Source organism: Polypterus senegalus, chromosome 2 (genome assembly GCF_016835505.1).
Source record: "Polypterus senegalus isolate Bchr_013 chromosome 2, ASM1683550v1, whole genome shotgun sequence".
Lineage (NCBI taxonomy): Eukaryota > Metazoa > Chordata > Cladistia > Polypteriformes > Polypteridae > Polypterus > Polypterus senegalus.
In genome coordinates, this window is record NC_053155.1 from 85,817,403 (window position 1) to 85,843,953 (window position 26,551).

The 26,551-nt window shown below is 38.9% G+C and overlaps 1 protein-coding gene across 1 annotated transcript in view; it reads left to right on the forward strand.

Annotated features, from left to right (window-relative positions):
* drd3 (dopamine receptor D3) overlaps window positions 1–16,980 on the forward strand; it is a 78,410-nt gene extending 61,430 nt beyond the window's left edge. Inside the window, exons 5-7 of the mRNA XM_039744092.1 lie at window positions 2,378–2,571; window positions 13,301–13,631; window positions 13,705–16,980. Coding sequence (XP_039600026.1) covers window positions 2,378–2,571; window positions 13,301–13,631; window positions 13,705–13,901 — 722 coding nt within the window. The 3' untranslated portion in view covers window positions 13,902–16,980. The remainder of the gene's footprint in view (window positions 1–2,377; window positions 2,572–13,300; window positions 13,632–13,704) is intronic.
* The last annotated feature ends 9,571 nt before the right edge of the window (window positions 16,981–26,551 follow it).

The window sequence follows — 26,551 nt, forward strand, 5'->3', positions numbered from 1 at the left end:
TAGAAGACATTCAGAATTGTTCCAGTTCCAAAGAAGGCAGGTCCCTCTTCATACAGACCAGTGGTACTTTCGTCTTACTTCATGAAGACCTTTAAGAGGCCGGTCCTGGACTATATGAATTCTCTTCTGGTAGACCACCTTGACCTACTGCAGTTTGCCTCTTGGACAAAGACTGGAGTGAAAGATGCAATTATCTAACTGTCCCACGAGGTTTATTCTGACCTGGAAAAAGCTGGCAGCACTGTGAGGATTATGTTTTTCAATTTCTCAAGTGCCTTGAGTACCATTAATTGGTAAATTCTAAGATATGCAGGTGAATTAGCCTATGGTGTCATGGATAATGGACTGTCTGTCAGGCAGACCATAGTTTGTGAGACTCAAGTACTGTGTTTCTGATAAAGGATGTCAGAAACCCTGGAGCACAATAAGGAACAGTCCTGTCTCATTTTCTCTTCAATCTGTATGGCTCCAGCTATAAATATAACACCAGGTCATGTCACTTGCTGAATTCTCAGATGGGAATTTGCATTAATGGGGTGTACTGACAAGGGAGAATGAGACATTTTTTTGGTGCAAAGAGAATTGTCTGCATCTTAACATTAGCAAAACTAAGAAACTGTTTTTTGACTTTTGCTGCACTAAAGAGCCTCTATGTCCGGTCACTGTTCAAGGAGTGGAAGAATTGGTGGTTCACTCCTACAAGGAGTTGGACTGGTCTAATAACATGGAGGAACTATATAAGAAAGGACAAAGCAGGCTCATTTTCCTTAAGAGACTACATTCTTTTAATATGGAAAGTGACATCCGTCACATCATCTACAACTCTGAGATGGCCAGTGGGATTTTCTATGCTGTGGTGTGCTGGACTGATAAAATCATTTCAAGAGAGGTCAGCCAAATCAAGAGGTTAACTAAAAGAGAAAGCTCAGATACAGGATTCACTCTGGACCACCTACAGCAAAACTGAGTGTCATTATGAACAATGCCTCACATCCTCTCTCACACACACTAATCCTTTAGGTCCTTTACGTTCCAAAATAGCAGTTTCAGTTTCTTACATGCTGCAGAAATTAGAGCTTGCATGAGTTACTTGAGAGGTCCACATAAGACATTTAACTATTCTGAAATATTCTGCTATATGATTGGCATTTCTGGTTTTGGCCTTGAGCTTATTCATTTTTTCCTGAGTTTCCTAATTTTTTCTCTGTGCTTGCACTTTTTACTTTCAAATACACATTATTTTGTCTGTTCTTTACTTTTAGCTTTTTTTTTAGTTTTAGACTGGTTAATTTTGTTTCATATTGCATTCTGAATCTCCCATTATGTCATTTTGCTTTTCTTGTGGGTGCCACCACTTGGCCTGTCATTACTATGCTATGATGCATATTGCATTAGCTAGGGGACAGATCACCAGTAGGAGCATCACTTGACTTGACGGTATATAACTCAACGTTCTGACGGATTCATTTTCCATATTTGTGGAAACCTTGTAAAAGCTCTGTTTACTTTCAAGCAATCAAATTGTAGCAATTTTCTTTGGATTTTGATTTTGGGTTCTCCTCTTTGACTTTACATCAGATAGTTGTTTTTTTTTTTTTTTTTTTTTTCCAGCTTTGACCCTTGCGTGGTTTAGCATTTTGTTTGATCTCCTGGTTCACTTTCTAATATTCTGTCTACATCATTTTTATGATATGTTAGAACACTCAGAGGACTAAAACACTTTTAGTTTTGCTTTTTGAAATTTGTGCTTTTCTAAAATATTTCAGATCTGTTCTCCCTGATTTTGACTCTTTAATTCCCATTATCTTTAGGTTTATTATCTTGTGGTTTAGATTTTTCTTTGTATTATTTTGTATTCCTAATTGGCGCTGCCTTTCATTTCTTTTGCTTTTCTTTGGTTTTGCCAGTAGTTTTGCATGTACCTTGTGATTTTAATTGTAAAGTTTAATTGAGGTTTTCCATTGATTATTACTAATTTGTTTTTTTGTTTTTTCTTTTGTCTTTTTCAAAAAATTCAAACTTTTATTGGTGGTTTCTTGGTTTCGATCTGTAATTTTGGCCTTACCTTGAGGTAAATTATAATAATAAAGAATCCAATGTGATGTAATGAGTCTAAATGACCAGTGTGCTTGACATAATAGTGGGATTTCAAATGACTTTTACATACAATGAGGTGACGTGTGTCTCGATGAGAAGTTAATTGTGTGTGGCATAAAAAGGTTTCAAGATTAACAACTCTCATATTAGCATTAATCTGGCATTCAGCTGACAGGTTTGATGACTTCAACAGATATGAGCTAGTGAGTAAAAATATAGTAGGATTTGATAAATTTCAACATAATGCTCTTGTAAATTAAATATTTGCAATGTTTTGCAGAGGACCCAAGAATCTGCTCCATTTCCAACCCACAGTTTGTCATCTACTCCTCAGTTGTCTCCTTCTACCTCCCATTTGTCATCACCCTCGTGGTATACCTTCGTATCTATGTGTTCCTGAGAAAAAGGAGGAAGAGAGTTTCCCTCCGAAAAAGTTGTGGAAGGATCCAGCCAGCTTGTGTAACCACAGAAGTGGTAAGGCAATATTACAGACCTGGGTGACTGCTAATGATTTCTAAGAGGTGAACATAAACATCGCAAAAGCATCTGGAAAAAAATGAGAAACCAAACTAGTATTGGGTGTAGAGTACTCTCGTGCCACACGCTCATATTTGCTCATATAAGGTAAGGTCAAGTCCTAGTAAGTTGCCGGAAACTGGGATAAGGAAGGAAAAAAAATGCTTACATGGAGAGAATGTGCAAAGCCTACTCAGGCAGTAACACAGGCAGATCCCAGGACATTTGAAGGTGAGTGGACAAGTGCTAAGGTAGATGGTTTTACAAATTTTGTCAATCATTTCCCACTGTCAACCTATTCAATTGTCTTTAAACGTTTATACTTATTACTGGCTTATGCTCAGCAAGGAGATCCCTTTCAAAAGTGGCCAGCCCAGTGAAGAAAATCTCCCTTCCCAATCCAGATATCATTAGAGAAGTCATTTCCGATAATGTGTCCTTCTTCAACGATGTGCAAAATTCTGATCATTTGCCACTGTTGTCCACATGGGATACTGTGTCTCCTAGTTTCCAAGAAATTACAATGTACTGAGCCAAAATATAAATGAGGTGCTCATATTCCACTTCAGCTTCTCAGTCACTTCCCATAAGCCTTGTATTGACTTTTAAGTCCTGATGTTATATTTTGCTTTGTTTATTTCTGAGCTCCTTCAGTCCTTCATTGTTGTCGACAGCTACACTGATCCCTTTGCCTGTCTTCTACAATGATTTTATATTTGCAGCCACATTTTCAGTTTGTTTTTTTATTTTTTTGTTTTGCAATGTTTCTTTCCAGATTTCCCATTGCTTACCTTTGCAGTTACCCTGTCCATGTATTCCATTGTTAACTTTGTCTCCACTACTCCTCTGTAATTTGACCTGAATGCTTTTGTTCTGTCTCAATTCCACTCAGCACTGCTAATATTAAAACTAGTGCCCTGTGTTGGCCGTTAGGATATAGCAGGTTGGATAATGGATGGATTCTTCTTTGCTTCTATGGTAACATCTTTGATGTGACTGTGTGGCTGGGAGGTTTCAGTGGCTCACCTCATCATTTTCAGGGTGCCATGAGCAGTTTCCAAACTCCTATACTGATGAATGAACCAGAGAAGCCTATAATCCTCACCTTCATTTTAGGATTAGAAGAGGGTGGAAAAGTGTGATTTGCTAATCTATATATATAAAAGCGAAATACCACTGACTTACTCATCACAATATCTCCCGAACCATGAGGACTTGGGCCTTGAAATTTGGAATGTAGGTTATCCTTGGCCCATAGGTGCTTGCTAAGAAACGGTTTTAAAAATTTCGTGGTCCAAGAGCGAAATGTCTTATAGTTTTTTAGACCCATTTGTATGTCTGTGCGCTTTTCACAAGAGAACTACTTAACAGATTTAAATCGGGTTTTTTCTATAATTTGCTTGAACATTCCATTAATTTTGCGACTTTCTCATCGTGCCAAGTATCATACTTCATTTGCGGTACCGATTTATTAGCGCAAATCCAAGAGAGACTCATCGGGATGCAGGGAGGGAGGCGGGGCCCACCTCATTCACGTGTCTGCCTCGGGGCATAACCTTAACTCCGCTTAGCGAATGAGAGAACTACACAACGGATTTAGATCTTTTTTTCTATAATTTGCTTGAACATTGATCAACACCGGTTGATTTTGCAACTTCTCTCATTGCGCCAAGAATCATAGTTTGCTTGCAAGAGCAATATATTTGCGCTAATCTGAGACAGTGGCTGCGGGCTGAAGGGAGGGGGGAAGAGTGACGTCAAGAGTAGAGAGCTGGGTGCGGCCCTCCTCACTGTCCCGTTTCACTAATACGCGGGTGAAGTAACGGGGGATGGCTAGTGGAAATATTTAATGGGAAAAAGTGACATTCTCTTCCTGTTCCCTGACACCTTATAAGTCTTTATTTCTCCTACAGTTAGCCAACCATAATCTGCTTTTTAAATATTTTGAGGTCATTTTTTTGTGTTGGTGTAAAAATCCTTTTGAATCCTCAGCTAGAGAAATATCCCATTCCTCTTCTTTACCTTAGCCAAATTCCATATGTTTACTCTACAAATTTCTCCCTGATTTTAATTCAACTTTTTCCTTAAAACCCTTTGGCTAAAGAAAATTCTTATTTTGTCCCCCATTACCAATCCCAATCCAGGATATATTATATAATATCTCATTTGCTTTCTTTTTCAGTCTTGAGTGCGTCATTCATGTTCACTTCTCTATCTGATTGTAAATGCATCCTTTAGCAGCTCTGTTTTCCTTCCCCACTAATTCAAGCAGGTCAACTGAGGTTTAACACCTACGTACTACAAAATAACTAATTTCAAGATCAATTGTTGTCTAGATTAGAAGAATTTATTTCCATCAGCAATGTCTCTTGGGCTGATCCTGCTTTCTTCCATCCAGCTATCAAAAAAGCAATTAATGTTTTGCTGGCAGTTTGGTTCTGTCAAGGTAACAATAAATCTCTAAACTAAAATCATGCATTTTGTCTCTAAAAAGCTCACTTGCTTATGTGATGAACCTTGGCTGTGAGTTATTGATTTAATTCAACTTTTTTTTCTAGTGTGCTGCACCTGAACTCTATGTAGGTACACTATGATATCTGATGCTAAGCACAAAAAAACGTTTGCTCTTTAACTTACGAGACTTGACTCATTCACTCTTATTTCAGCTCTCAAAAATAAGTCAGACCTTCTTAATAATAAAGTAAAAAATAATTACATGGCCCAAGCAGAAACTAAATCAAAGCAGAAGATATTTAAACCACAATATATATTATTAAAAAAATAAATCAGCAGAAAAATAACAATAATAATAATAATCAAAATGCACAATAAGTGCAAAATGCACAATAAATTAAATTCAGCAATGAAACTTTAATTGGAGGTTTGCAGATGGGAGCGTCCTGTTGTTATTTTCATTGTTTCATTTTAACTTTCCCTTGTTGACAGTTTGGGCTTTATTATTGAATATTTAATTCAGCAAATTCTGCACATTTTCTTGCTAAAACTTGTCACAAAAATATTAGTAAGGTCACAAAATATCAATTCAATAAATCAACTTCCCAAACTTGTAAAAGCAGATAAATATTTTGATCCATTATTCCTAAGATGGCGTGCAATAAATATGAAACCTGAGAGAATTCTTGCGGCCTTGTGTGCCAGTATAAAAAAAGAGGATCAAGGTAAGCCAGAGAATTCTGGGATCTCCAACAGGGAGCCCACTCCTACTGCACCATATGCAGCACATACAATGTTTCAACAAAGAAAAAAGGACAGCCAAAATGTTTGGGAGGAAATTGCTGCTTCATCAGTATATTCAAACATTCAGAACAAAAAGAAATATGCATTAAAATTTAATAAAATTGAATGCCTGTGTTTCATTTGATATTATGCATTTTGCAATTATTATGTGTTTTTGTTATGGTTTATTTTACTATATAGTGAGGTGTAAACATTCCCTGCTTTGCTTTAGTTTCTTTTTAGTTTGACCTCCTTACTAATAAACCTGTTTAAATGAATGTTTCTCAAAGTTCTACACTAATTTGTTTGTTAAAATGACAGTCCCTCTCTTTCTAATATTAAGTATTTCCTAGACACCCCAGCTCTCCCTAGGCTCTCTAATGAAAGGGCCGTCCTGCTTAATCCCCACATGCCTCCTGGTCACAATGGCTTCCCCTCTGAACTGAAACCTATAAACAAGTAAAAGAGCTAGGGTCTTAACTGGGAAAGCCGCATTTAATTAATGAATGTTAGACAAAATAAAGCACAATACCTTGAGTGGTACAGAAAGTTGTTAGTCTAATGCTGACAACTCCCTGCCGCCATCATCTTTTACGGTACCAGGAGCAGAAGTGGAGGAGTCTGGAAGAAGTGGAGGTGACATTTCTGATCTTCACACTTCATCTGCCTTGGAAACAGGAATGAACGTTGTTTGTTGTTATTGTAAACAGTGTAAGTCCATTTCTATTCTCCATGGTCTCTTGATGAATCAGTAGTCGTAAAATAATCATAAAGCCTAAGAGCATACGCATGATTGATATTAATGACTCTTTTCTTCTCTCCCTCTATCTTTATATATTATATATTAATATAAATATTGTGAAGACACGGGGCGCAACAGACACCCCAATCTGACACAAATAGGCAATCACACCAGCTCAGTCCAACAAGAGCCTTTATTTATAGAAAGGCAGCCAGGCCCAAAGCAGTCTCTTGGACTGGTACCAACAAGTTACTAATACAGTGAAACTCCGCCCCTTTTCTTCTGAGCCTTTTCTCCTCCCCAGGCGAGCCTCATCAGTGTTATCCTGCAACTCTGGCTCCTCTTGAGAGGCGGCTGGCTCCTTTTTAAGCTACACCTAGGAGTATTCCAGGAGGTTCATTAAGGAGGTATGGACTTGCCCCCAGGTGCGACTGAGGCACAGTTGGGCTCTGCCGTGCCTGCAGTACCCACAGCTCTGCACAGCCCTGCAGGGATCTGAGATGGTGTTGCAACCCAGGGGAGCTGCCAAATAACAGTTCGGGGAAGAGAGTGTCCCCCGGAAGTCCTCTCCAACTTTTCTTCCGCCTCAGAGGCATCCCAGCTGGGTAATGGTGCTGGGCGCCATCCGTCACTATATATATATATATAATATTTTTTTTTTTTTTTTTTTTTTTTCTTTTTGTGATCTCCTCTCACTTTCATTTGATCACAACATCCCTCAAGGATCAGTCCGGTGACTGTTCCAGTATGATTAGAAAACTTGTGAAATTTGCAGATGATACTAAAATTGAGGGAAAAAAAGACTCTTAGGAGACAGCAAAATCAATTCAGAAAGACTTGGACAAGCTTCAGAACTGAGCTAACATTTGAAAAATGCACCATGGAAGAGATTGTCCTACAGAAAGCATCCACTGAAAAACATTTAGGGATTTATGTTGACACATTTTCATCATCTAAGCATAGTGCACATAAGCTATTGAAAGACATAAAAATCCTAGGTTATATCATAACACCTGTTGTAAATAAATCAAGGGATGTACTGTAATCTTCAGAGATTATATAATAGAAAGGCAAATAAAATAAGTTATATCATAAAAACTGTTTAATATGCACCAAGGGACATTATTCTCAAACCAAGTAATTGTGTGCAGTTCCCATCACCACGGTACAAGAAACATGGCAGCACTTGAAGCTGTGCAGACAAGACCAAACCAGGTGCAGTCTAAGACTTAAGGGCATGTCCTACTCTGACAGACTCAGAGAATTAGACTTATTTAGTTTCAAGGAAAGGAGACTGCATGGGGACTTAATCCAGGTCTTCAAAATCCTCAAAGGCATTAATAAAATAGATGTCACAGAATTCTTCCAACTTAACAGACAGTCAAATACTCAAGATGTGAATTTAGCATTGATGCAAGAAGGTACATTTTTTTAAAAGATTTGTGGAATTATCGAGACATTTAGTTAAAGCAGAAACCTTGACGACATTTACGGAGAATCTGCATGAGATATTGTGACAGCTTAGCCATTAGCTAAACAAATGAACCTCATGGACTGAATGGTCACGTCTGTCTCATTTTCCAATCTTTTATGATAGCTTACTTTTGACTTCATCTTAACTTTATGCTCAGGCTTTCTTGTATGGCTTTTTCTTGATACCTGTGTTTTGACCTCACTAGTGGCTCCTCCATATCCTGAACACTTTCCCTCTTTCATTTGCCCTACCTTGGCTCAGCATAACACTTTTACATTTTAAGACTCGGTGCTGCCATAATTTGAAAGTACAATGATCCGATTTGTATTTTTGAATAATTTGTTTCTGTAAAACTTGTGTGAGGTTTATGCCCCACATACCCCCTTGCTTAGGTTACAGTCTTGTTCTTAACTGAGTACAATTTTAATATTTTTGCCTGGGAAATGCAGTCCATCTGCTTACCTGACTTAGGCTGACAGTTTAAATCCAGTTATGTGTTTTATCCAACATTTGTCTTCATTGGTAGTGAGCTTCTCATTCTGAAGAAATTCTGGTTTGGTCATACCAAAGAAAGGCACAAAATTGCTACTGGCAATTAACTGCAATTGAACTTTAGAAATATTAAGAACTTATGCAGAGGTGCCTACTTTCACATTCTAATTTGCATAATTCAGTCTAAAAATCAATTCTTACATTTGTGTGTAGAAGATAATCTGATTTTAGTTGAAATGCTGCTCCACGGCATCTTTTAGTTAACTATTAAAACCCGACTGTTGATTAAGATTAGTTTCAGTCACCTGCAGCTACAAAGGCGAGGATGGATTTTATTAAAGTGTGTTGATTATCTGAATTGTATGTACAGTATGTATACATTTGTGAGGCTTTTACATTTTTAAACTTGTTTTAGTAGTTTACATAACACAGAAACTTTGCACATTTGGTTATCAGTTATCTTTTCTTTGTCATACCTCCAGATTTCAGGGTTCAGAAGAGCTTTGTTGTAGAGCTTGTTAATTGTGTCCATGCAGGTTTTCTCACACATCTTGTAGACTACGGTTTAAGTTACTTGGCAAATTTAAATAGAGTTTGTAGGTAAGTGTGCTCAGTGGAAAAAAAACACACATTAAAGGTAGCACATTTAAAACTGCACAGACTGGGATTAGAAACCATGGAGCTGAAACTGAGAGACACGAGTGCTTAAAGCTGAGCATCCACAAGGCACCAACATAGGAGCAAACATGAAATGGGACTGTTTTATTAAACATAAGGATAATTTTAGGTTGTAGTGGCGCAGTGGTAGCATTGCTGCTTTGCAGTAAGGAGACCAGGGTTCACATCCCACATCCTCCCTGTCTGAGTTTGTATGTTTTTACTGTGTCTGTCTGAGTGTGCCACTTTCCTCCCACTGTCCCAAGATGTGCAGGTTAAGGGAAATGATGACACAAAACTGGCCCTACTGTGTGTGAGTGCGTATGTGTTTGCCCTGTCCAGGGTTTGTTCCTGCCTTTCACGCTATGCTATCTGAAACAGACCCCACTGCAACCCTGATCTGGATTAAGTAGGTTAGGAAATGACATGACATAATTTTAGGAAGATTGGAAAAACTTTTTTATTTTTAGGATAGGCTCTGGTCTATCACCAATATAGAACTGGATTAAATATGTCTGAAAATATTTGAACGAATATTCTTTTGTAAAAGACTTTTGTGAGAGTTTATGTGTGAGGACACCCAGAGACAGACAGGCACCTCATCCACACTTCATTCCTGTTTTGCATTTGATGCAACTGGGATAGAGAGTTCAAAAATAAATGTTGACACCAGTAGGGGGTGTTTCAGCACCCCAAATCCCAGACACAACCACCACAACACGTCACTGCACAATAAAAAAAAGGTTTGTTTTTAGCAATACCTTACAAAAGGCTTTGAAAATCACAAATACAATGCAATTCTTTACCTTCTCTTTTTATCTCTCCTTCCACTCCTCCAGGCAAACTTTGCCCACTTCCACCCGACTCCAGTTCACCTGGTTGAGGTCGCGTGGCTTCTTTTATGTTGGATTCAGGAGTAATTCCAGTGCTACAGCATAGCTCAATGGAAGTATTACCGGGTTAACAAAGTCCCACAAAGTAGGAATGATAGACCCTGCAGCACCCCATGATTGTACAGGGGTACCACGAAATCTGACAAGGCTGCCCTATGGGACTGCAGTTCCCAGTGTGCCCTGCAGGTGCTAGCACAGGTAGCGTCACCCTGGGAGGATGCCATCTAGCATGTTGGGAGAGCTTGTGGACCTGCCAGCTTGTCTCCTCTTGTCCTTCTTCCACACTGGCCCCCTGATCTGGGTATTGTTCTTCAGTCAAACCCTGCCAGGATGCCAGTGTAATCACTGCTGTACTGGTATGTCTCCTGGCTGATACAGGATGATCTCCATCCTCTTTCTTGTGCCTTTGAAGGGTTGGCATCCCATCAAGGTAAGGAACCTTGCCCCATCCCAGCCAGACCTCTCACCCATATAATACATCCATCACAATTTGTATATAAAGTGTAACATATAACCAAACATAATGTACTGATTGTGCAATATTTATACACATCGGGTCTGTTTAATGTATTTACAGTTCATGATTCATATTATTTTAAACCGCATATCTGACATTCAAGCAGGTGTGTGAGTTTTTATGTTCTGTATGCTTTTGCTGTCTATGGTTTGTCATTGATCAAAAATGTGCTATATAAAGTTTACTTATTTCCATCTTTTCATCTAACAATAATTTGGTGACTTGCTAGTGCAGAAGTATGGACTTCACAGACTTGTCACTATGTAGTGTTCATGTGTTCTCACCAGCTCCATGTGGGCTTTTTCTTTTTTTGGGTCATCCCAAGCATGCTGGTTAGGTTATTTGAAATTCTAAATCGAGCCTGGGTGAGTATATTCTGTGAGAGACTGACATCTCCTCTCAGGGTGGCTATTGCTGCGTCAAAATGTTTGGGATAGGATCTGAACTCACAAAACTGAAGTGGATTACATCAAATTAAACATGGCCTGCTGGGGACTTTTTTGATTACAGGCAAAGACTGACATTTTGCAGTCTTTAATCCAAAAAAGAAATAAGCTTCACCCTCCCCTTGGCAGGAGAAACAGAGAACTTTATAAGCTGAAAACAATTCCCTGCAGTACCATGGTGCCTTTTTTATAGTAACAGTATGCTTTGAATATGTAAGTAAATAAGTAAATGGCATGTGCTGTAACCAAGTATTATACTTTTTAATACTCTAATATTTACACAGAATTGATAGACAGCTATTTCATAATCACTCAGTAACAGACATGTCCAGGGTCAACTGTAGTTTGTAGCTCATTTCTTCTCTTTATTCTTGATGAAAAGGGTAGCTGCTTGACAGAAAATACAGGGTTAGAAGTAACAACAAAGGATTCTGGGGTAACTGACTTTACATGAGTGTGTGTATATATATGTGAAGAGTATATGTGCACATGTGTGACTCTCTTACACTCTCTCTCTCTCTCTCTATATATATATATATATATATATATATATATATATATATATATATAGTCACAGTAGGGGGCACTATTGCTCCCTTGAACCCTCAGGTACCACGCCAAACACCAGGTAAAAGTACGATACTTATTAGTTTTATTATAATAATGTGCACTAAGCACCCTCCACTCCACACTACTCCTATAATACACAACTAATACAATACTCTCCTCCTCTCCCAGACACTTAGCCACCCTTCCTCCCAGCTCAGCTCAGTGTCTGAGATTTCCCATGGTCCTTTTATATCTCCTGACCCGGAAGTGAATCCACCATACAGTCCATGAGATTCTTTATCACTTCCGGGTTAGATACAAAGTCCTTTTCTTCACCCTGGAAGCACGTCGTTCCTACTGTTCATGTGACTAGGACGTATTTCCGGGTTACAGGGCACGTAGCACTCCCCAAGCTTCCCTACAGCGGCTCCTGGTGGTCCCCATGGTATCCAGCAGGGTTGTTTATGAAATCTACAAGGTCCATGAGGCCCTACTGGAATTCGGGGAACCTCCATGCTGCTGGGAGGGCGTCATCTGACGGCTTGAAGGTGTGGGCCGGAATATATGGCCGGCCATCCTTCACAATATATATATGGTATATATAGTAATCTATATATTACTGTTTGTATAGCAATACAGTATATGCTATCCTATAATATCTCTCTATTATATATAAAAATCTTGGGATGAGAAAAGACTTTTTCAGAGAGACGAGATGAGAGATAATTCAGAGAGATAATTTCACGTCCCGCGAGACAAGACTTTGTGCCAAGAGATGAATCGAAAACCTAACAGGTCCAAGCGGGGGCAGAAATAAAGGACAAACAGTAGAAAAAGAAAAACAAAGATTAGAAGACAAAGTAAAACATCTTAAAGAGGTTCAAAAACACTGGTGTGATGCACATGCAGAGCAGATTAGAGATTATGAAAGTATTAAAATTTTTAAAAAACTGATAGTAAAGATAACATTAGTGGTAACAAATGGAAATTATTACTCAGTGAAATAACAGAACAGCGAAAAGAGATTGAATATGGACATGGTGATATGACAGAGCTACTACAAGTTTAATTTCAAAGAAATCACAATTCAGTGAGGTTTATATTTCTGATCACGGAGAAGCAATGCAACATAGAATCGAAAGAATTAAACTGATTGGACGTATTAGAAATCCTACAGCCAAAAATGGATACAAATCCATATGTCCAAAAGTATCGCACATTATGTGAAATTTATCTGAAAAACACGGACAAAGAAGTTTTCTTGGATTTCTATATGAATCTGAAAGAGAATGCTTGCATATATAATAAACCAACATGTGACGAATTGTCAGCGATGATAGTTTCGAAAGACGGAGATATCACGTGTTTATCCAAAAGCGCAGCATGATTCATCACAAGCTGCAGATCCACGTAATGATTAGTGCGTAGGGTCCGCAAGGGGGTTGGCTAGCGAAGCAAACAGGGGGCAGAGCCCCCTAGTTAAATATAAATTTCACACCTCACACTACCCCTCTTAATGTCACTTCGAAAGCTCCAATTAATTCCATTATTTTAAGGAAGGTAATCTTACAGAAATGAGTAGTCCATGAAACAAAATGGTACGAAAGAGCACTTGGAGATATAGTTATAATGGCAGCCCATTTAAACTGAAGGCAGTAAAATGCATTTTGTGATTAACAGGAGAAAGAAGAAGTGCTGGACCAGCGTGGCTCCATTGCTACTTCTCTCATGCTGAGGAAGCAGACCACTGGGCCTCCACACAACACCTTTCTCGCCCCTTTGGAGCTTCCCAACTGCTGTAGCATCAGTCAAGCTTCTTTTGTCAAGTCTGAGGTCCAGGATGAGGGTGCTGAGCCAGTGAAAGAGTCAGTGGGACAGCTGGCCAAGAGAGCATCAGAAGTGCTAAACCTACCTGATGGGAAGACTCAGATAAGTCTGCGGTCTAGCGTGAAGCGCAGAAGCTTGCACATCCGTGAGAGGAAGGCCACACAGATGCTGGCCATTGTCCTTGGTAAGGCCCTCTCCTTCACTTCATTAATTTTATTTGTACCACCATTCTGATGATATTCTGTTTTACCTTACAGGTGTCTTCCTGATCTGCTGGCTGCCCTTCTTTGTGACTCACATTCTCAACACACACTGCACACCCTGCTATGTGCCACCTGGAGTGTATAGCGCCACCACCTGGCTGGGTTATGTGAACAGTGCACTAAATCCAGTCATCTACACAATCTTCAACGTCGAGTTCAGAAGGGCTTTTGTCAAGATCCTCAGCTGCTAGTAAATACCTCCAATTGTCAGCCTCATTGACTTCTAGGAATAATAACAAGCAGCAAGGTTTGAGGTTTTAGAAAAGAATAGTTTACTCAATGATACTCTTGCATGAAAGCTTGGAACTAAGATGCAATTGCAAACCACAGAGTTTTTTTGTAGGACACTAGATTAAAATTCTGCTTGTTCTGCTCCGAGGTATCTTGACTGGCAATCAAAATGCCCAAAATAATGGGAAAGAGTGTCCCCAGCTCATGACCACAGTTTTTAATGGAGACAAAAAACACTTGAAGAGAATAGGATCTGAGAGTTGTCAAAACCACCTGAAATTATTTTTGACATCCCCAGCCATTGGCACTGCTCTGAACAAAATAATACCAGACACCAACTACAAGGGCTTTTCCTATTAACAAAAGTGAATAATTACTAGCCGTAAATGCTCTTAAGTTGCAGTGTGAGCAGCCTCTGTATATTCATACCATCTCCTCTTTCACCCCTCTCCAAAAGAAAGCCTTTTCTTTGTACTTTCTGTTGCTCTTGAAGAGCCTTTCAAATCCATAACTTGGAATGCTGCAGGTATAAAGGGACAGTTGCTGTTCAGGTGAACGCTCATCCCAGCCTACTGTATGTCTTGTATATGGCCAGGTACTCTTTGTCCATTTCCTGTAGGTCACCACCACTTGTTCCTCTAATTTCAATGTTGAGTTATGTCTCCACCAAGTGGGAACTACCATATCCTCAGTTCATCTCACAAGCCCCATTTTGAGTTCTCCCTGTCAATTTGATTACAATGTATTCTTATTAATTTACCTCAGTGCACAATACAATAATTACAAATATACAAAATCTGACTTTATCCCCCCCATGACTTTATCCATATTTGCAATGTGAGTACAGCATACTGTGTGAATTTGCCAAAATACATGCAAGATGTAAACCCACTGCTGTATTTCAAAATTCTGAATCTGTAAACCTCAAAACTCAAGGTTTGGCCAGTTTTGCAAATGTATGAACAATGAATGGTTTAACTGTTATTGCTGTCAACCTTAAAAACTTTGAACTTGAAAAGTTAAAAGCAGAATACTGTAGCTGGAATTCACCAGAGTGAAATTTCATAAGAATTGATTGATTCATTCTCATCTTGCAGCGTCTGCAAACTTTTTACAAGTGGCACACAAATGCACATCTAAAAATGTGCAAAACATGTTCAGGGGTATCAAAAATGTTTATTCATTGAAAACCAGAAGTCAATGAATTTCATGAAAATTATATCCATATGGGTGGCATGGTGGCGCAGTGGTAGGGATACTTGCTCGCAGCTACAAGGTTTGCTTCCCTGTGTAGAGTTTCCATGTTCTCCACATATCTGTGTGGGATTCTAGCAACAGTCCAAAGACAAGCAGGGTAGTTGGATTGGCCCTAGTGGGTGAGTGTGTTCACCCTGTGATGGCTTGGCACCCTGACCAGGGGTTTGTTGCACTCCATCCCTCCAGGACACTGTACAGGATTAAGCGGGTTTAAAAATGGTGTGTTATGGTTCCATATAGATATAAGTAATTGGAGGAAAGTAAAAAGAAGTGCTAAATCAGTACAAAATGTACTTGTCAGGATAATTTAACAGGAAAGATTAAATATGAAAAATGGATAAAGAGTGGGGCAGACAGTGTTTAACTGCTGTCGGACATATTTGGGCGGGGGATACATAGAAAGACCGAAATAAATGAGATGGGAAAAATTTGTAACATTTAACAGACAAACAGGGGAAAAGAAACCCTAAAACCAAGAACAAAACTGGCCTTTTCCACCAACACATCTTTTTTTACTGCAAAGATTGTAATAAACTGGCAAAACATATAAAAATAGTAAGTACTGTGTGAGGATCCTAAAAGCTCAAAAACCTCTCAAAATATCTTATTATTACAAGAGCTCACCTGTGACAACCACATGGAGCTCTGCAATCTTCTGCTCCTCTTCCCAGCAATGCATTTCAACAGGAGGTGCTTCATTAACAAAGAGATGGGCCTGACCCTTCATTCTCAAAATGCTGATCACATTTCATTGGTATCTACCAACTGTCTCAAACATTCTCTTAACAATATGCAAGCTTCTAAAAATAACTCTAACAAAGGAGCTGAGAGCAGTCTCTCATAGATGAAGACAAGTGAAGCGATCACTCAAAAATGGTGTCTTTCTTTGATAGTCCTCTGGGGATGGACCAGGAAGGATGGTTTCTTATGTCCCCACCTATGTCACATTTGGCAGCCCTTCTGAGGTGCAGCTGTGCTAGCAGTCGAGGCATGTCCTTAGGCTCACACTTCAAGATCCTTCCAGAAAAAGAACAAGGCTGGCTTTGAGGTATCCACCCATCTATCCATTCATTATCCAACTTGCTATATTCTAACTACAGGCTGACCGGTTACATCATGACAGCACACTTTGTCAGGGCAATATTAAGCCTTACATCTATGCCAGCATATTTCAGACAAATTGAGCATTGGCTTTCAATTTGATCCACATGGCCAAGGTCCTGGGCACCTTTTGATACTTTTGATGGACTCCCGAACACTTGGGCCATAGAAAACAGGCCTGTGGAACATTGGAGAATGGACAGGTCATGTCATCATCTTTCTTTTACTTCCTTAAACCTAGCAGACAGAAATACCAATGCACATTTCTTTAATGTTTAATATGTTTTGGAAGTTGGAGAGGAGTGTGGTCTGCATGATATACAGTAACTTTAACTGAGTGTTTTAGAGGTAGCTGTAAAATGGAGGTGAGAAGGTAGCCATTAACTAATGAGTGTGTGGGGAACTTGGAGACCAAACAAGTTGGGATCAATGTCAGTCTCAACATGACCATTAGACAAACAGCAAGAGACTTGAATAGAGCGCTAGGAAAGAGGAAGAGGTATCATATTGCTGTGACAAACCTACACACTTAACATATTCTGACAGAAAGTAATAAAAGCAGATGTGCCCAGCAAGATGTATCCTGTGTCCTGTTGTTTGAAATGATTTATAAATACATCTCCTCTGGTACTATTCAGTGGCTGATATCATTGGAGCGTTATGAAATCCTTAGTTCCTATAAGCCAGGCAACATTTTTGGTACTATCACCTATAACTGTTTAATTATATCACCAAAACCATTGGACTTGGTGGCAAATGCCACTGTCACCATAAGGTCTTGCATTTTCTAAGCCTGGCATCTGCCAGCCTGGTGACATTTTTAAGACCCTCTTCTATTTTATTATAGCCACTTCTAGATTTGGGGTGCTAGATCACAAGTACTGATTAGCCTTGTAGTTTGCAACACTTGGATCTTCAATTGGTAATTTAAAGCTAAGTCACCTTTTGGACATATTGTAACCCTGGTGTAACTCTGCCTTCTGACCTTATAGTTCTAAAACATCTGCACATGGTGTCGTGTAGCACTGACAACTCTAAACCTGTCAAGCAATGACTCTTATGGACTAGGCATCTTAGAACACTTGTAGCTTTCAGCTTGGAATTTACCTGAACTTTTAATGTACACTGTGACTTAAACTAATATTTCTAAGCATTTTGTAGTGCAGAAAACCCTGGACTAAGTAGTTATAGAGTAACAAGTTGAACTTTGTAACTTACAGCTGCTGCGGTGCGTTGGCGTCCTGCCTGGGATTGGTTCCTGCCTTGCGCCCTGTGTTGGCTGGGATTGGCTCCAGCAGACCCCAGTGACCCTGTGTTCGGATTCAACGGGGTGGAAAATGGATGGATGGAACTTACAGCTGTATTTTCCCAGCATTATAGATGTCCACTGGGATTAGTAATATGATAAATCGTGCATCTATTGGTTATATGATTATGAAGATGACTACTACTGTATGGCTGAGGCTATTCGGACTCATAATCCCATATTCACCACTTAATTCTTAAGGAATTACTATTATTCATTTTTATTTTATTTTATTGATTTAATGGTTTCTATTTATCCAAAAAAGCCCTTCTGAATTTGATTGGTGGTGTGTCCATAGTCATACATTTCAGGGAACTCATAGCAACAGCTGTTAGTTCGATAAGAAATACTTATGGCAGCGGTTCTCAAACTGTGGGGCGCAAACACTCCCATACCCCCCATACAAGAAGGGCGTTGAATAAATAAACATTTTTATTTCAAATTTAAATTTGCAAGCATATCATCACAACGAATGCATTATAACTAAAATTAAAATAAAACATTTCTAAGGCATAGATCTAATGACTCCTTTAAAGTACACAGCCTGTCCAGGTTTGGTTTGATATTCGAGATGAACACTCTGAGCTCCTTTTCTATTTGAAGTTTGTTTCTATGACGAGAGGCGCCGCTGCTGCTGCTTTTATAGTCGCGTATTTTCAATCCAGAAAGTTCGAGACGTATCGGTATCTGTCACGAACATTCGGGTAACAGTAGATCAGGCGATAATGCGGCGCGACTGCACCACATTGGCAGCGTAGTCAATATTGCCAAATTGAGTTAAATAATTTACTCCGTTTTGGGTTATTTTCATGATGCAACTAACAGCGGTATAATATTTTTCGGACGAAAATACGTTCGTCTCGCGCAGATTGACTTCATCGGTGTCCTCGTTTATGAAGTTTTTAAACATTAAAACATATTTAATCGTTTCTTTACATAAAAAAATAATTAAATAAGATCAAATAATTTATTCTTTGTTTTTGGGATGAGAATTACCACTAAAACCCACACAAGGCATTTTAATAATTGTTAAAGCGCTTAAGAAAAATTTGCAAATATTTCATCGAAGTTAGCCAAACACATGGAAATCTTATGGAAGTAAAAATAATAGGATACCGCGACACGGCATGAGTATCATACCTTTGTTAGTTGTATCATGGGTTATTCTCATCTATCTTATATTATGCAGGGGGCGCAGAATTATTCCAGGTAGAAAAGAAGGGGCGCGAAATATGAAAGCTTGAGAACTGCTGACATACGGTATACTGTGACATGGGGTACCTTTCTGGCCCAGATTTGGCAATGCAAAAGATGCTGGTTTCAGCGGCTCAGGTATGATAATAAATAAAGTACAAGTGACAGTCCTATTACTAAGTGTAAATAGTAGTGACAGTGGAAAATGACGGCAAGAGCAAGAGAATCAAAGCTGTAAGTAATCACATAGAGCCAGTTTTGCTGTACCTCATCAGATGCAGTGGTGCCAAGGATAACCAGTGGTGGTAGCACACTAAGCCTTGATTGCATGGGCACCAGGGCATGACATGAATAACTGAATGACAAAACTATGTCACCAAACACTGGTGCAAGTGTTACAACTCATTAGATACTGTACAGTGGTGGCTAAGAGTTTAAGGCCAGAGGTGCTAGCATTAGAAGGACTGTTGACTCGAATCCCAAGACTAAAATGTGCTACGATGACAAACTTATGTCATTGGTGCAATGAGCTCTAACATAGAAGATGTGGAGATGCTGTGTGTTACTAGAGCCCTGAGTTCAGAGCTGCCACTGTCACCTGTCCCAACTTCAGAGTAAAACTAAGAAGAAACTAAACTCAAAAATAATAAAGCCCAGGCATTGATATGATTTGGTTTTGTTCTAAATTTTTTCATTCATTCTTCTCAATTTTCTTTTCTATGTTGTGACGTGGAACTGAATGAAATCTTATTTTGTATTTAAAGAGGTTACAATAATTTCCCATGGCTGCATTTCAGTTCACTATGGATGTCATTATTTTGTTTGTGTAACTTGCTGGACTCGGATGACCAGAAGTGATTGAAGGTCAGGTAACTCAAACCAACAGCTGTAAGTTTGAGACAAAATACAAGTTTTACTGTGTCATGGCATGCTATATATTAAACATCTGGTTAAATGTATATATTGGTGCTGATAAGCTACCCAACTGCTATCCTCCAGCATTACTGTTACTGGGTTTGAGACCACTAACACCTCTGTTTTGTTACAAAGAGCAGTGGCACCTCTAGGCCTCAAGACATCTTTACCCTTGGTGGTAAAGCAGTATGCTTAAAATGCTATTGATGATTACGGGTTTTTATCACATTTGTCATGTCATTTTATATGCTTGACAGCAAGTGTCAGGTAGTTGTTGGCATAGAGTAAGGTGGCAGTTGGGGTCTTCTTAAAATGGCAAATGTTTTGTGATTCTGAAGATCAGAAAAAAAAAAAAACAAGAGAGTAAAAGCTTTGGCTGGAGAATCCACTATGGCTTAAACAACAGTTTTAAACGATAAACTCAGAACTGGCATGCTGTCCAACTTAAAATCTGCCACATTCCCATAGTTTCTCAACAACTGCTACTGGGAAAAAAAGTGAAAACAGATAGAGTTACCATAAGCCATAAGAATTTAGAATATCAAGATGCAACATTCCAGATTATCGTAAAAGGGTAATGTGATGATCAATAACTGGAGGACAAATTTAACAAAGTAAACCACTTGGCCAACAATGTGCAGGTACAGTAACTGTATGTGAAAATGCTCAGCACTAAGCTTTTGTGCAGATTCTAATTAGTGCCAGAGTCAGGCTGCAGAGACTTAGCGACTGTGTAATTCTTTATGATCTACAGTATTACTATGAGAGTCTTCTGTTTCTTTTAAGTAATAAAAGTCAGATGTATGCAGCTGCTGTAAAAAGACAAGGTTGAAATGTCTGCAAAATAACCAAATGCTTGACAGCCAAAATGAGGCTGAAGCATCGAAGTTTCTGGAAATCTACATGAGGCTTTTACAGGGGATGCAAGAATGAAGTGGGAGGAGTTCTTAAAAACTGGATATGTTTACCAATACAAACAGTGCGTGTATGTTAGGGCAGATTATGATTAATGCGCACTTACACAATGGATTTGTTTATCTGAGACAATGATTTTCAAAAACAACACGAGTAGGCAAGTCTTGGAAGAAGATGAAGAAACAAAGAAAACTTCCACTCAACGGCACTCATTCTCTTCCCCACTTACTTTGTGAAAGGCTTCTGTCATCTTGTGCAACAGTATATGCTATCAGCCTTTAAACTGCCAAGTGGGAAATATAATTTTAGTATTTATCTCAACCACTGTAGATAAACTAAATGAGTTCCCAGGAAGAAAGCATCTCTTGCTGGATCCAGTCCTACACTTTGAACTTTATACCCTGCAGAAAGTGAATACGCAAAGACTTGAAGAAAAAGTAAAACTTGAGAGAGGAATTCCTTTGCTTTTCATTTAACAAAAAAATCTGCCAATGGGGTAAACAAGATTTACTTGACAAGACCTTTTAAATAAGGGAAATAATCTTAAACACATATTTCTTGGTTAGTCAATGAATCTTACAATAAGGAAAATGAGATTCAATGACTTCATACCAAAACTTTTACTTTGCTTAGATTTCATTTATTGCAGTTCTGCCCCTCACCTAGTGGTGCCATCAAGCCACAAGTAGCAAGGTCACTCACTACCAAAACTTTCTGGAAAAGTCACTTAACTTGTAAAAACCCAAAATCAAAATCAATCACATTATCTATACTAATAAAAGGCAAAGCCCTCACTGACTCACTCACTCACTCATCACTAATTCTCCAACTTCCCGTGTAGGTAGAAGGCTGAAATTTGGTAGGCTCATTCCTTACAGCTTACTTACAAAAGTTAAGTAGGTTTAATTTCGAAATTCATCTCATACAGTCATAACTGTATCCTACTTACGTACTTAAATACGTCCATAGCCTGCAGCTCGGTCGCCGTGTGAGGCGGCATTGCGTCTTCCATCCCCACACCTCCCACGTAATTGGCTGCCTGCCCATATAAGACCGTCCGTTACTCCGGTCTCTTCATTCCCTTCCTTACTTCGCCACGGTATTCATGTCTCCCTGCTCATAACTGCAGCCTTTTTATTTAATCCACGGCCTCTCCGCTGTTTTATTGTGCTGATAACTGTAGCCTTTTTTTTTTTAATCCATGGCTTCTCAGCTGTTTTATTGTTCGTTTATTATGCTTATAGTTATTGTGTAGGTATTTTAGACTTACTTTACATTGTTCAGGTACCCATTTCTTTTACTGTTCCAACTGTACCCCCATTAACATGTCTATCGAGGTGATCACCATCGATCAAAGAACTGTCACTTACCGAGTGGTTTCCATGCCCGGAGATGGCGCCTACCTTTTCCATTCTCTTTGTTACATATTGCACGGCCATATCAGGCTCACTCTTGATATCCGGAGGAACATTGTGTCTTATGTATTGAATGACTGGGACAGGTTCAAGGTGTGGACTGGTGACGGTACAGTATACTACACAGGAGCACTAGAAGAGTGAAATGCTTAAGCCCTTCACCTATGCTTCTGCATGTGAGTTGATGGCTGGCACTGAATTGTTCGGTTGTCACTTTCAAGTGTACCAAAATGGCCAAATATTTTACACCTTTGGAGAACCGCCAATGCCTCTTAAACATCTTAGATTCACAGGTGACGATTTGAGTAGTGGACACTTTGAGGTTTATGAATGTTTAAACTCTCAAAAGTTGGATGCGAAGTTATTGATGAAACCGGTTGTATACTTACAACGCTTGACAGATGCCAAATGTCACTTCAACACAAGTCCTACAAATACTGTCGTAATTGAAACAAACCATGAAACTCAAACCGATTATGACAGCAGCAATCTAAGTTGTGAGAAAACAGTAAAAAGGAGGCGTTTTAGATGTTGCGGTACATTTTCTGATGCAGCTAGATGGAAGCAACTTTGTGATGCTGTTGCTAAACACTCGCAGAAAAATCCACAAGTTCATAGACACGCTGCCGCTAAATATTCGCAGCCAGATCCACAAGTTAATACCGGGAATGCCTATTAAACATCTTAGATTCACGAGTACCGATTTGGGTAGTGAACACTTCGATGCAGGAAACCTGTTATATTTACAATGGTTGACAAACACAGAATGTAACTTGAACACAACACATCCTCCAAATACAAACCTGATTGAAAGAAATAATGATAATCAAATCATTGACGATAGCAACACTCATAACAGTGACAAAACAATTACATTGACAATCATGTTACGTTATTTTTAAAATGTTTCCTTTTCTTTTTCATAACTTCTTTAACACACTACTTCTCCACTGTGAAGCGCAGGTATTTTGCTAGTATTTTATATTAGTAACCAGAATAGTTAGTGCAGAATAATTTTTCTTCCTTGATGGATTCTGGCACCTCCCGCAACAGTTGCTCGCACCCCAAAGAGTGTATATATATATATATATATATATATATATATATATATATATATATATATATATATATATATATATATATATATATATGTGTGTGTGTGTGTGTGTGTGTGTATATGTATATATGTAGATATGTATATATATGTTTATATATGTGTGTGTGTATGTATATATATATGTATTTATGTATATATGTGTGTGTGTATATATATATATGTGTATATGTGTATATGTATATATGTATGGATATGTATATATATATATGTTTATACAGTATGTGTGTGTGTATATATATATATATATATATATATGACAGCAACACTCATCACTCACAACAGTGACAAAACAATTACATTGACAATCATGTTACGTTATTTTCAAAATGTTTCCTTTTCTTTTTCATTACTACTTTAACACACTACTTCTCTGCTGCGAAGTGCGGGTATTTTGCTAGTGTTTAATATATCCTACTTTACAATCATCAGAGACTCTTATATTCTCAGATGTTATAGACGTAGGTAGTCACTGTTCTAAACTTCGTAGCTTGTCTACTGTTAACCTGTTTTTCCCCCATTGAATCTCACTTGTGATTTCTCTTTTATTTCCCTCTTTCATCATTTCTGTAAGGTTTTTCAGATACTTGGTGTTGGACATCTATGATACAACTCAGGAGTATACAGGTGCCAATTTTCACCTTATTCTGAAGGGTACCAGAGACTTGATCTTCCCTCCCTTGTGGTTCCTGATAAATTTGGCAATTTTAAAGATGAGCTTGTTTCCCAGAATTAATTTAATTAAATTAATGCCGTCTCTTCTTCTTCTGTGTAAATACTGGGCCACTGTTAACTCCCTAATTTCAATCATGAGGGACCATTTAGCAAACATTCTACTCTCATCCGTGACAGATAGATGATGTCTCCCTCCATGAAGGTGATTTACATCATCATGTGTTTACACACACAGAGCAATCATTCTGTTGCAGCATCTCCCTGGTTTCCTATGGAAACAGCATCCACTGCAACTCCCAAATCACCCTCACCCAATAAATGCCCAGCCTAGTTCTCTTTTTTCTCTTTACTACATTAAAGTCCCTTTCTCCTATGATAGGCTCTTCAGATTTGGATAAGGGTTAAAAACAACTGCTGGGCCCAGTGTAAATATAACTTTTTTGTAATCTTGCCCTGAATACTGGAAATTGTCCCATCTCCTCCTTCTCCTTTAGTCTCACCACAATTTTAATGAGCCAGGCCTTAAGACATTCCTCTTTAACTCCAGTACAGCCATCATGTTCCTTGTTCCATTTCTCACTTTCATGTCTAAACCTGTGCCTGATTTCTGCTACATCCTCTGTAAAGTCGCTCCTATAAAACTCTTCCTATCCTATCTAATTTGATAACAGACTTTCCTCCAAACTCCAGTGTTGTGCTGGTGTACCAACCTTCAAAATATTGAAGACTGGTCCAAGACTCCTAATTATCACCACGCAGAATTAAAATGTGTTCACAGATTATATCTATAACCCACTTGTGATGTCATCTCCCATGTTTAGAACCAGACTCATGTTGACATATCCATCCTCTTTTCTCCTCCCCGTGCTATGTGACTGTCCTCCTTTGGTGCTATGTGGCCAAATTCATCCCCATTCCACTGTCTCTTCTAGTTGTCCTCCTCCTCATGCTGGACCTTTCTTTTCTTTCCTAGATTTTCCTTTTTGTCACCCAGTCAAGGTTTCTTATAATGACTACAATTTGCAGCTACTGTAAATTGATTCTAGCCGCCCACTGGAATATTTCTGGTCTTGCTATTCCTTCAGTCTACATTTTATAGTCCTGTCCTTCTTAAATTCTGTGTATCCTTGGTTACACATGTGACCATTGGCTAAAATTGCCTTTTTAAAATGCTGGTTGGAGAAATGGTTTCTCCTTTCCACTCTGAATGATAACGTCCATCTTTCTTCTGCTTCTTGCTCTCTTTTGTGGGGTACTTTGGCTGGTTGCCTGTCCACTTTACTGTATATCTGCAGGTGAGCACCAGAAGCTGGGTGTTTTTGTTTTTATGCATTTTCAAAATCATTCACTGTTGTATCCACATCTAATTTAGTCCTTTCACATTTCATGAATGTAATCACCAACTCATTATTTCACTGGCCACAATGGATGCCAAAGTTCTAATAGCTTCCCAATGGAAGAATCCTGAACCTGTCTCATTCTCTGTCTGAAATTCTTCTTTTTACAATCTTGGTCCGCCATGCGCCTGTGATTTAGTCCGCAGCCCTCAAACACCACAGCCGCACCAGAAGAACGCTGGGACGGAGCACGACTGGCAGCAGACATGAGCCCCTACCTGAGGGGCTTTCGCATGAAAAGAAGCGCCACCCGGTCTGCTCCAAGCCTGACAACCCACAACTGCTCCACTTGTGCCGCCAAGAAACAAACCAGTAAGTAACAAAAGATTTTTTGTCTTATATTATAAGGACGGTGCAAGCGAACAAACAAAAACAGATCCAAGTAATTTTAAATTACTGCACTGGGTGGTGTTTCCTCCCAGTGACTTCAAAGTGTTAAACATTCAGACTTTACCCAACCCTCTTTATCTAGGTCCTCTGTGTCATCAGTGGTGGGGATTGGGTTGGGGGTCGTGTTCTCTTTCAAATTTATCTGTGGAAATGGCCTTTCAAAATTTGTCATTGTCTCCCATATTTTCTGAATTCAAGCAAAAAAATTGATCACAATAAAGGTGATCTCAATAACTAAAACATGCACACAGGCCAGACATACTATATTAAGTGGACAGAAAATGATGAGCTCAATGGCATCCTCTCATCAAGACTGTTCATTGTCAAAGTAGCTTGTCAGAATTTCTCAGAGATAATCAAGACTGGTAAGTCTTGTCAAAATGCCAGACATTGCAAGCTTGGCAACTAATTTTTCTATGATGATGGCAATGAGTCCTTTTTAGGCCTTTCCTCAAAGCTTCAGTTACAGCTAAATGCTGATTTGTGACAGGGAGCTTTCACCTTTAAGAAACTGGCAAGAGGCAAAGGGACTAGAATTGGGTTTCATTTTTCATTAATCTGACTTATTTAGTGTTCATAGTGGTTATAACGTCCTACAGCTATAAATAGGAAAGCTGCAAATATTCGTTTTTGAGGTTAAGACACTGATAAAAAAGACAAAAAATGAACCTAAGGTTTTCTAGTTTCCTTCCTCCTAAACCTTATAGCAGCTACATGGAAGGTGAGGTACTCCAAGGGACAATAATGAATGAATGTGAGCTTCATCCCTGCCAGCTGAAGCAGTGGCCCTGATGCTTTCACTGTCACCAAGGCCCTCATCAAACTGCCACTCTGCTGAAACCTCCACCTAAACCACCACAATAAATCAGTCTCTGTTTCAGACATTTTCCACATAAATAAATCTCTCCTTGTCTGTATCAGCTTCCCAGTC